We start from the raw sequence: 12,316 nt of genomic DNA, 5'->3' as shown, positions 1-12,316 counted from the left end.
GTACTTAATGCAGCTGGTGGCCACGCCAGATACTGACTGTTACTTTTGATTTTGACCCCCCCCCCCTTTTTTTCAGGAACACAATATTCAATTTCTGTTAGTCACATGTTGGAACTTGTTCAGTTTATTTCTCAGTTGTTGAATCTTGTTATGTTCATGCAAATATTTACACATGTTAAATTTGCTGAGATTAAACGCAGTTGACAGCGAGAGGACGTTTCTCTTTTTGCTGAGTTGATGTAATTTCAGATATTTATGACGGCAATTATTCTGCGCTCAGATATTTATGATGACAGTTATTCAGATATTGTCACACCCTGATCTGCTTCACCTGTCATTGTGCTCATCTCTACCCCCCTCCAAGTGTCACTGATCTTACCCATCATCCACAGTGTATTTATACCTGTGTTCTCTGTTTGTCTGTTGCCAGTTAGTTTATGTTTTTCCTGTTTTCTAGTTTTCCCAGTTTTGACCATTCTGCCTTAGTGACCTCTACCTGACCTGACCCTGCCTGCTGGTCTTTACCTTTCAGACTCTGCTCTGGATTACTGACCTCTGCCTGAACTGACCCTGAGCCTGCCTGCTGCTCTTTACCTTTCAGACTCTGCTCTGGATTACTGACCTCTGCCTGAACTGACCCTGAGCCTGCCTGCTGGTCTTTACCTTTCAGACTCTGCTCTGGATTACTGACCTCTGCCTGAACTGACCCTGAGCCTGCCTGCTGCTCTTTACCTTTCAGACTCTGCTCTGGATTACTGACCTCTGCCTGACCTGACCCTGAGCCTGCCTGCTGCTCTTTACCTTTCAGACTCTGCTCTGGATTACTGACCTCTGCCTGACCTGACCCTGAGCCTGCCTGCTGCTCTTTACCTTTCAGACTCTGCTCTGGATTACTGACCTCTGCCTGCCCTTAACCTGTCATTTTCCTGCCCCCCTGTTTTTGTAATAAACTTTTGTTACTTCGAAACTGTCTGTATCTGGGTTTTCACCTGAGCCTTGACAGATATTTATGATGGCATTTATTCTGAGTTCAGATATTTATGATGGCATTTATTCTTAGTTCGGATATTTAGGATGGCAGTTATTCTGCCAATTTAGGAGTGTGTGGTGAAACGTCAATAACCAATTAATTGCACTTCTTGTAGAATAATATATGAGGGCGCTTGATAGTTTGGCATGTTTGGTTATTTTTTTATATGATTGATGTTGTACTAAACAGCCATATCAATTTCATCCAATTAATAGAAAGTTGTTATTCCTATTCATTTAAGTGTGTATGTGTGTGGGTGGGTGAATATGTGTGGGTGTGTGGGTGGGTGTGGGTGTGGGTGGGCGTGTGTATGTGTGTGGGTGGGTGAGTGTGTGTGGGTGTGTGGGTGTGGGTGGGTGTGTGTGTGGGTGTGTGTCGGTGTGTGGGTGTGCGTGTGGGTGTGGGAGTGGGTGGGTGTGGGTGTGTGTATGTGTGTGGGTGGGTGGGTGTGTGTGGGTGGGTGGGTGTCGGTGGGTGTGGGTGTGCGTGTGTAAGCAGCTCCAAGGGAACAGACCATAAGCAGCATCAAAGCAACGCCTCTGATCAATCTCTCTCCTTCAGGTCCGATGACATCATATTCATTTCTGATAGCTCTGTGAAAAACACATTAATTGGCGGCCTTGAGAAAACTGCAGGCTGTGTCCTTTAAGTTACAACGAGGAATAGCCAACACAACATGGATGTGATGGCCTCTGTCAGAGAGAGAGAGGTGTGGATAGAGAGAGAAAAAAGGAGGGAGGGAGATAGAGAGAGAATGTAGGGAGAGAGAGAGAGAGAAAAAGGAGGGAGATTCAGAGTGAGAGAGAGCGATAGAGAGAAAGGAAGGAGATAGAGAATGAGAAATAATGAGAGAAAGGAGGGAGATAGAGAGTGAGAGCTATAGAGAAAGAAAGGAGATAAAGACCAAGGGAGATAGAGAGAGAAAGGTGGGAGATAGAGAGTGAGAGAGATAGAAAAAGAAAGGAGGGAGATAGAGTACAAAACTGCTCCAGTAGCACCAATCACCAGACTTCACATTAGCAGTAGAACCATTGTATCAGATTTGAGTGTCATCTTCAGATGGACTCAAAGAGACACGAATAAACATGTTAACAGGCTTTGTTTGATCATCTGTTTATGTTCCACTTCCCTGACCTCTTAATGGAAATTGACGACTGAAACCAATACAGGAACAGTCGAATTAGGGTACAGTAGCTCATACTTTTACAATGAACCTGGTCAAATGTTATCGGTTTGACCGCTCTATTGTCCTTCCAAGAACCCCACCCCGATCCAATCCACAACATTATCGTGCGGCACAGTGATCGTCACTGGTTGGGGAAAAGACTCGGCTACATGTAGGCTATTCATCCTCTACATTTCACTGCGGGCACCAAAGCATTGATCAAAGGAACTTCTACCCCCGCGCCAACAAACTCGATATCAACTGTGGCACGAGGCCGTTTTATTCACAGGATGGAAACGTTGCGCATTAAGAGCTTGGGGAAGAGGATTTAAGCACCCACCCCAAGTAGTCCCTACCCTTTTAACATAATATTAGGAAAATCGATTCAAAGTTAGACATGACATTTCCACATGAACCACAACACAGAAAGCAGGTTTCTATAGCCAACCGTTGTCCTCCTTGCGCATCAGAAAAGCAAACTAGAGGCTTTTTGATGAAATGTCAGACCGTTACAATACTCATTGAATAACCCATCTAACTGTAAATTGGCAATGAATTGCATCATTACAATGAAATATACCCTATCAACTCTCCTGAACGCTGAACTGCAGTGCCCTGCCCCATATTTTCCAAAGCGCAATGGACCTATCCAAAGTCTGTGAGAGAGACGTGAGTGTAATCAGCTGGATCAGTGAGCTTACCTGCATGACACTGTGATCTCCACTTTGGTTGCCGGGATTTTTCCCGCAATGGGATCGAAGTCACACACCGCAGCCATGCTATCAAGCTTGTCCATTACGTCTCCCTCCATGCGCGCGGGAGACCCGGGACAACTCCCCTGTTCACTCAGCCTGACCGGGTGCAAGTCTCTCTCTCGAGCGTTTCACCAATTCTCACGCGGTCCCTAAGCCAGGCGCGAGTCCGCAGCGAGCTTTCCACTGAGAACAGAGGGACCAACCGTCAGTAGATGAGAACAGGAGATCCGAAGTTCAGCCAAATCTGTGAAGTGCTTTCCATTCAATATATACACCACTATACAGAAAACTCGTATCTAATGGAAACGCGAAGTAACTGTAGGCCAATTGATTTATAATGGTGCAGTTCAAACGAAGTCACAGTGTGCTCTTCTCTCTCTGTCTTCAGACAGAGTAAGTGATATCTACTGGCGAGCGTTTGAAAAAGTAAAATCTCACAACGAACAACTCCACCCCTTTCTGCATTCTTTCACATTGGCTACTGCCTGAAGCCAAGTGCGACTGGCTGACTGACAAACTAACTGAATGACTGAATAACTGACTGACTGCCACACAGTGCGGAATCACTCTATTGATTAAGGACAAGGATCATTATAACGCTCCAAATTATTCATCGTGGCTATTAACATCAACAGCTAACTATCCGGCACAAATTAATGAATTAGCCCTTTAATAATTAGACCATCTTAAACGTGATATTAGTATTCGAACTGTGTAGACTAAAAGTCACTTTTTACCCAATAATTTTAAACGGAAGTGAACAAAGATATTATCTATTTTCCTAAATGTATTAAAGAGATTTACAATCAACATAAATCAATTAGTCCAAGTCCGACAAGGCGAATGCTAAGATTAACAAATTGACGCAGAACAGTGATTGAATGCATTATTGAACGTGCTGTGCATATTTTCTACAAGATACATAGCCTTTTCTTAATCTATTAGCCTATTCTTAATCTATTAGCCTATTCTTAATCTATTAGCCTATTCTTAATCTATTAGCCTATTCTTAATCAACGTTAAATCAATCCTGCCCTGCCTTTCTGAAGTCTTCGAAAGCCAAGTTAACAAACAGATCACCGACCGTTTCTTCTCCCTATGCAATCTGGTTTCGGAGATTTCTCCTGGGTGCACCTCAGCCACGCTCAAAAATCAAATCAAATCAAATGTATTTGTATAGTGCTTGTACATCAGCTGATGTCTCAAAGTGCTGTACAGAAACCCAGCCTAAAATCCCAAACAGCAAGCAATGCAGGTGTTGAAGCACGTTGGCTAGGAAAAACAACCTAGAAAGGCCAAAACCTACGAAGAAACCTAGAGAGGAACCAGGCTATGAGGGGTGGCCAGTCATCTTCTGGCTGTGCTCGGTGGAGATTATAACAGAACATGGCCAAGATGTTCAAATGTTCATAAATGACCAGCATGGTCAAATAATAGGTCCGGGACAGGTAGCACGTCCGGTGAACAGTTCAGGATTCCATAGCCGCAGGCAGAACAGTTGAAACTGAAGCAGCAGCATGGCCAGGTGGACTGGGGACAGCAAGGAGTCATCATGCCAGGTAGTCCTGAGGCATGGTCCTAAGGCTCAGGTCCTCCGACATCGGATAAGACAGGAGAAGTACTCCAGATATAACAAACTGATCCTAGCCCCCTGACACATAAACTACTGCAGCACAAATACTGCAGGCTGAGACAGGAGGGGTCAGGAGACACTGTGGACTCATCCGATGATACCCCTTGGACAGAGCCAAACAGGAAGGATATAACCCTACCCACTTTGCCAAAGCACAGCCCCCACATCACTATAGGGATATCTTCAACCAGCAACTTACCATCCTGAGACAAGGCCGAGTATAGCCCACAAAGATCTCCGCCACGGCACAACCCAAGAGTGGAAGCCAACCCAGACAGGAAGATCACATCAGTGACTCAACCCACTCAAGTGACGCACCTCTCCTAGGGACGGCATGAAAGAGCACCAATAAGCCAGTGACTCAGCCCCTGTAATAGGGTTAGAGGCAGAGAATCCCAGTGAAAAGAGGGGAACCGGCCAGGCAGAGACAGCAAGGGCGGTTCGTTGCTCCAGAGCCTTTCCATTCACCTTCACCAGACTACACTCAATCATATGACCCACTGAAGAGATGAGTCTTCAGTAAAGACTTAAAGGTTGAGACCGAGTTTTTCGTCTCTCATATGGGTAGGCAGACCATTCCATAAAAATGGAGCTCTATAGGAGAAAGCCCTGCCTCCAGCTGTTTGCTTAGAAATTCTAGTGACAATTAGGAGGCCTGCATCTTGTGACCGTAGCGTACGTGTAGGTGTGTACGGCAGGACCAAATCAGAGAGATAGGTAGGAGCAAGCCCATGTAATGCTTTGCAGGTTAGCAGTAAAACCTTGAAATCAGCCCTTGACTTGACAGGAAGCCAGTGTAGGGAGGCTAGCACGAGGGTAATATGATCCATTTTTTTGGTTCTAGTCAGGATTCTAGCAGCCGTATTTAGCACAAACTGAAGTTTATTTAGTGCTTTATCCGGGTAGCCGGAAAGTAGAGCATTGCATTAGTCTAACCTAGAAGTAACAAAAGCATTTTTCTGCATCATCAATTTTTTCTGCATCATTTTTGGACAGAAAGTTTCTGATTTTTGCAATGGAAAAAAGCTGTCCTTGAAATAGTCTTGATATGTTTGTCAAAAGAGATATCAGGGTCCAGAGTAACGCCAAGGTCCTTCACAGTTTTATTTGAGACGACTGTACAACCATTAAGATTCATTGTCGGATTCAACAGAATATCTCTTTGTTTCTTGGGACCTAGAACAAGCATCTCTGTTTTGTCTGAGTTTAAAAGTATAAAGTTTGCAGCCATCCACTTCCTTTTGTCTGAAACACATGCTTCTAGTGAGGGAAATTTTGGGGCTTCACCATGTTTCATTGAAATGTACAGCTGTGTGTCACCCACATAGTAGTGAAAGTTAACATTATGTTTTTGAATGACATCCCCCAAGAGGTAAAATATATAGTGAAAACAATAGTGGTCCTAAAACGGAACCTTGAGGAACACCGATTCACAGAGACAAACTGCTATCTTTCCGACAGATTAGATCTGTCAATTTGGGTTTCCAATCTCTCCAAAAGAATGTGGTGATCGATGGTATCAAAAGCAGCACTAAGGTCTAGGAGCACGAGGACAGATGCAGAGCCTCGGTCTGATGTCATTAAAAGGTAATTTACCACCTTCACAAGTGCAGTCTCAGTGCTATGATGGGGTCTAAAACGAGACTGAAGCATTTTGTATACATTGTTTTTCTTCAGGAAGGCAGTGACTTGCTGCGCAACAGCATTTTCAAAAAACTTTGAGAGGAATGGAAGATTCGATATAGGCCGATAGTTTTTGATATTTTCTGGGTCAAGGTTTGGCTTTTTCAAGAGAGGCTTTATTACTGACACTTTTAGTGAGTTTGGTACACACTACCCACCACTGTGACCTGTATGCTCTCGTTGGCTGATCCTCGCTACATATCCGTCGCCAAACACGCTGGTTCCAGGTCATCTATAAGTCTTTGCTAGGTAAAGCCCAGTCTTATCTGAGCTCACTGGTCACCATAGCAACACCCACCCGTAGCATGCGCTCCAGCTGGTATATTTCACTGGTGATCCCAAAAGCCAACACCTCCTTTGGCCGCCTTTCCTTCCAGCTCTCTGCTGCCAATGACTGGAATGAATTGCAAAAGTCACTGAAGCTAGAGACTTATATCTCCCTCACTAACTATAAGCATCGGCTGTCAGAGCAGCTTACCAATCACTGCACCTGTACACAGCCCATCTGTAAATTGCCCACCAACTACCTCATCCCCATATTGTAATCTTTTTTTGCTCTTTTGCACATAACCTAAAGCTACATAACCTTCACATAGCTTTTCCTCAATAATGAGACTGCTAACTATGTATGTAGCCTAAGCTTTCCCATTTGTTGGTGAATTAGCTAATGTATGTGTGTGTATATATTAAGTGTGCGTGTGTGTATTATACAGGAGGGTGGTGGAACCTTAATTGGGGAAGATGGAATTGTGGTGATCGCTGGAGCGGAATCAGTGGTTTCCATGTGTTTGATGCCATTCCATTTCCTCTGTTCCAGACATTATTATGAGCCGTCCTCCCATCACCAGCCTCCTGTGTTGTATTACACGTGTGTGTGTGTGTGTGTGTGTTCGTGGGTGAGTTTGTGTGTGTGTGTGTGTGTGTGTGTGTGTGTGTGTGTGTGTGTGTGTGTGTGTGTGTGTGTGTGTGTGTGTGTGTGTGTGTGCACCCATCAGTCATGACCTTCAGACAAGTAGCAGTCTCCAGGGAGTGGAGGCGATCAAGCAGGGAGAGATTGTTTCCGATCTCACAGGAGAGAGAAAAGTGAAGAGAGGAGAAAGAGGCCTCTCCCTCTGCCTCATTAAGGCACAAAGCCCCCCTAGGAAATGATCCTGCTCAAAAACTGTATCATCTGGAGACATAGCCACACACATAAAGTATACATTAAAGTACGCCTATGGATGAAAGCATTAATGCAGTAAGCACACACACACATCTCTGACGTCCACAGGCTATCTAACCATCAGGCCCAGGCCTCAGTGGGTGGTAGGCAGGGTAAGGTTGGTCAGCAGACCCACACACACACACACACACACACACACACTGAATCAACTATAATAGAACCCTCCCTTAGTTCCCATCCCATGCAAGGCTCTCGTCTCTCCCTCCCCTCTCTCTATCCCCTCTTTCCTCTCTTTCTCCTCTCTCTCTTCTCTCCCTTCCACCTCTCTACTCTCTCTCTTCTCTCCCTCCCCCTCTCCTTTCTCTTCTCTCCCTCCCCCTCTCTCTTCCCCTCTCTCCCCTATCTCCTCTCTTTCTCCTCTCTTTTCTCTCCCTCCCTGCTCTCTCTTTCCCTCCTCTCCTCTCTTCTCCCCTCCTCACTCCTCTCAACTCTCCCATCCCCTCTCTCTCCCCTCTCTCTCCCCTCTCAGCCCCCACAGCTCAGCTTTGACCAGCTAGTAATTACAGGTAACACACACAGGCACGGCAGGGTGTGTGTGTGTGTGCATGTGTATTTGTGTGTGCATGTGTGAGAACATACACTCCGGATTCTGACAAGCTGAGGGGGAGGGAGAGGATGCAGTCTCTGTGTTTCTCTGACTGACTGACTGACTGACTGACTGACTCACCAACTGATTGACTGGCTGAATGACTGATTGACTGAGTGACTGACTGAATGATTGATTCACTGACTGACTAACCAACTGATTGACTGGTTGACTGACTGATTGACTGGCTGACTGACTGACTGATTGACTGGCTGACTGACTGAATGATTGAATGACTGATTGACTGGCTGACTAACCAACTGATTGACTGGCTGACTGACTGACTGACTGACTGACTGATTGACTGACTGAATGAATGACTGATTGACTGGCTGACTAACCAACTGATTGACTGGCTGACTGACTGACTGAATGACTGAATGACTGATTGACTGAATGACTGATTGACTGACTGACTAACTAACTGATTGACTGGCTGACACTGACTGAATGACTGAATGACTGAATGACTGAATGACTGATTGACTGACTGACTAACTAACTGATTGACTGGCTGACACTGACTGAATGACTGAATGACTGATTGACTGACTGACTAACTAACTGATTGACTGGCTGACTGACTGACTAACTAACTGATTGACTGGCTGACTGACTGAATGACTGAATGACTGATTGACTGACTGACTGATTGATTGAGACACTTGTCTCACTCCGCTGATGGCGCAGTAGAAATGTAAAGGTAATTTCTGATAAGACGACATATTACAGAGTTTACCTTGAATGCAGTCTCCAATAACGCAGGAACATTGCCTTTAAATGTCATTCACGCTGTAACATTAAACTTCTACGATACGGATTGAATAGAGCCCTAAAGCTACCTGTCACCATGAACCCCATACACGCTGAATGATGCAACGCTGCAAACAGACAGAACTAATACAACCAAAGGAATTATTTTACAGCTCAATGGGCAGCAGACACCTTATCCCAGCCATTGACTAAACCTGAAGAGAGGTACATCGACAGTGATGGAGACAAAGACATTCTGCCGTTGGCCATCCTGCAACTCTTCTGTTCAGAAACTAACAACTGGTAACCAATGTTCTTTTCAATTTCATGAAATAAATGAGTGGTCCTGTGTTGTGTGAACTAGAAACTTCTTTGTCATTCTCTCTCTCTCTCTCTCTCTCTCTCTCTCTCTCTCTCTCTCTCTCTCTCTCTCTCTCTCTCTCTCTCTCTCTCTCTCTCTCTCTCTTTCTCTCTCTCTCTCAGCTCCTAATTCCCTGGTGTAGAAGACAGAGACACCTCCGTAACCATTTGTCTGAGTTTTTGTATCTCTGGGGTTTTTGTATCCCTCCAGCATGGTGCTGTAGTCTCACAGGTCTATTGTAAGTATTGGTGAACAGGGAGTCTAGTGTCACAGGACCTAGACTAATTTTGTTTCTTAATAATCTTCTTATGTCAATACAGACAGGCTGTTGAGCAGATAGACCGACAGACAGGCGGGTAGGCAGACAAACAGACAGTGATACAGACAGAAAGACAGAGACAGTGTGACAGACACTGACTGACTGACTGATTAACTGAGACACAGTAGGTTGTCTCTCTCCAGGCAGGCAGGCAGGCAGGCAGACAATGAGACAGGCAGACAATGAGACAGGCAGACAGGCAGACGGACGGACGGGCGGACAGACGGACACCAAAGCCCTGCTGCAAGCTCAACATACCTCAACCAATCATGCAGCTCCATGACTAGCAGCAGCAATAGACAGTATAGACTAATAATCTTCATTCATCTTCCAGATGACATCAGGAAGCGATAGGAAACGATTGGCCATGACCAGATGGTCCACCACACAGGCTGAGCAGCCGGCAGAAACACCAGGGAGCCTTAGAGGTCTGACCTTATCAGTGTCTCTCAGAGAGGAATGCCATCTATCGGTTACGTTGATTGAGCAGTGGAATGTCTGGGGATTTTTCCAGTAGACTGTGCCGCTGACTGTCACATGCTGTCTATCACACTGTTTGTCTCTCTACCTCTCTCTCCTTCTTTTTCTCTGTGTTTACATGCTGCTTTACTCATCTCATATGTACAGTACCAGTCAAAAGTTTGGACAAAGCTACTCATTCAAGGGTTTTTCTTCATTTAAAAAAAAAATCCACATTGTAGAATAGTAGTGAAGACATCAATCCATGAAACAACACACATGGAATCATGTAGTAACTGAAAAAGTGACAAAACAAATCAAAATATATTTTACATTTGAGATTCTTCAAAGTAGCCACACTTTGCCTTGATGACAGCTTTGCACACTCTTGGCATTCTCTCAACCAGCTTCATGAGGTAGTCACCTGGAAATCATTTCATTTAACAGGTGTGCCTTAGCCATTAGCCGTTAAAAATGTATTTGTGGTATTTCTTTACTTGCTTTTGAGCCAATCAGTTGTGTTGTGACAAGGTAGGGGTGGTATACAGAAGATAGCCCTATTTGGTAAAAGACCAAGTCCATATTATGGCAAGAACAGCTAAAATAAGCAAAGAGAAACGACAGTCCATTATTACTTTAAGACATGAAGGTCAGTCAATCCGGAAAATTTCAGTAGCAAAAAACAAGCTCTATGATGAAACTGGCTCTCATGAGGACGGCCACAGGAAAGGAAGACACAGAGCTACCTCTGCTGCAGAGGATACGTTCATTAGAGTTAACTGGCTCTCATGAGGACCACCACAGGAAAGGAAGACACAGAGCTACCTCTGCTGCAGAGGATACGTTCATTAGAGTTAACTGGCTCTCATGAGGACCGCCACAGGAAAGGAAGACTCAGAGATACCTCTGCTGCAGAGGATACGTTCATTAGAGTTAAGTGCAGCTCAGAAATTGCAGCCAAAATAAACGCTTCACAGAGTTCAAGTAACAAACACATCTCAACATCAACTGTTCAGAGAAGACTGCATTAAACAAAACTTCATGGTCAAATTTCTGCAAAGAAACCATTACTAAGGGACACCAATAATAAGAAGAGACTTGCTTGGGCCAAGAAACATGAACAATGGACATTAGACCGGTGTAAGTCTGTCCATTGGTCTGATGAGTCCAAATGTGAGATTTTTGGTTCCAACTGCCGTATCCTTGTCGAGATGCAGAGTAGGTGAACGGATGATCTCCGCATGTGTGGTTCCAACCGTGAAGTGTGGATGAGGTGTGGCGGTGTGGGGGTGATTTTCTGGTGATACTGTTAAGGATTTATTTAGAATTCAAGGCAAACTTAGTCAGCATGGCTACCACAGCATTCTGTAGAGATACGCCATTCCATCTGGTTTACGCTTAGTATGACTATCATTTGTTTTTCAACAGGACAATGACCCAACACACCTCCAGGCTGTGTAATGGCTATATGACCAAGAAGGAGAGTGATGTAGTGTTGCATCAGATGACCTGGCCTCCAACAATCGCCCGACCTAAACCCAATTGAAATGGTTAGGGATGAGTTGGACCGCAGAGTGAAGGAAAAGCAGCCAATAAGTGCTCAGCATATGTCGGAACTCCTTCAAGACTGTTGGAAAAGCATTCCAGGTGAAGCTGGTTGAGAGAATGCCAAGAGTGTGCAGGGCTGTCATCAAGACAAAAGGTGGCTACTTCAAAGGTTCTCAAATCGAAAATATATTTTGATTTGTTTAACACTTTTTTGGTAACTACGTGATTCCATGTGTTATTTCATAGTTTTGGTGTCTTCACGATTATTCTCTCTCTCTCTCTCTCTCTCTCTCTCTCTCTCTCTCTCTCTCTCTCTCTCTCTCTCTCTCTCTCTCTCTCTCTCTCTCTCGGAATGTCACTTTAACAGCATAGCATAGCCAGTCCCCCTAGTTTCATGAAGGCTACAGCAGGCCCCTTGCATAGATCACTGTAATAGAGGACTGAAAATTCCATGTCCTTCAATTCATTAATATTCTATATGGAACACATTCTATTCCATACCGGAATTACAGGGGCTTGGAGAGCTGTGCGCCTTTTATCTGAAGGTTGTCAATTTGAAACCTGTCTTGAGTTGTCTATGACAAAGCACATAGATTTGATCCTTTTTGTGATTTTCAATGCTTATTTGAGCATATTTACACACAATACAAATATTATTCTACTCTTTCCGTCTTCCAACTGGGGTGAAATATTAAAGAATGACTTCTGTAGAATCAGAAGTATACATCTACACAGAAAACATTACAAATGAACAGGCATAACATTACAAATGAACAGGCATAACATTCAGTAACAGTTCTAA

At 44.4% G+C, this 12,316-nt stretch overlaps 1 protein-coding gene across 3 annotated transcripts in view; it reads right to left on the bottom strand.

The window, feature by feature from the left end:
- The window catches only part of LOC118374969 (copine-5-like), a 191,494-nt gene extending 188,164 nt beyond the window's left edge, over window positions 1-3,330 (bottom strand). For all 3 annotated transcript variants that reach the window (XM_052481580.1, XM_052481581.1, XM_052481583.1), the window contains exon 1: window positions 2,897-3,330. In XM_052481580.1, coding sequence (XP_052337540.1) covers window positions 2,897-3,006 — 110 coding nt within the window. In that variant the 5' untranslated portion in view covers window positions 3,007-3,330. The remainder of the gene's footprint in view (window positions 1-2,896) is intronic.
- Between the last annotated feature and the right edge of the window lie 8,986 nt (window positions 3,331-12,316).

This window comes from Oncorhynchus keta, chromosome 27, assembly GCF_023373465.1.
Source record: "Oncorhynchus keta strain PuntledgeMale-10-30-2019 chromosome 27, Oket_V2, whole genome shotgun sequence".
In the NCBI taxonomy this organism is placed as follows: domain Eukaryota; kingdom Metazoa; phylum Chordata; class Actinopteri; order Salmoniformes; family Salmonidae; genus Oncorhynchus; species Oncorhynchus keta.
The sequence above is the reverse complement of the archived record's forward strand: the minus strand, read 5'-3'. Positions and strand labels throughout refer to the sequence as shown.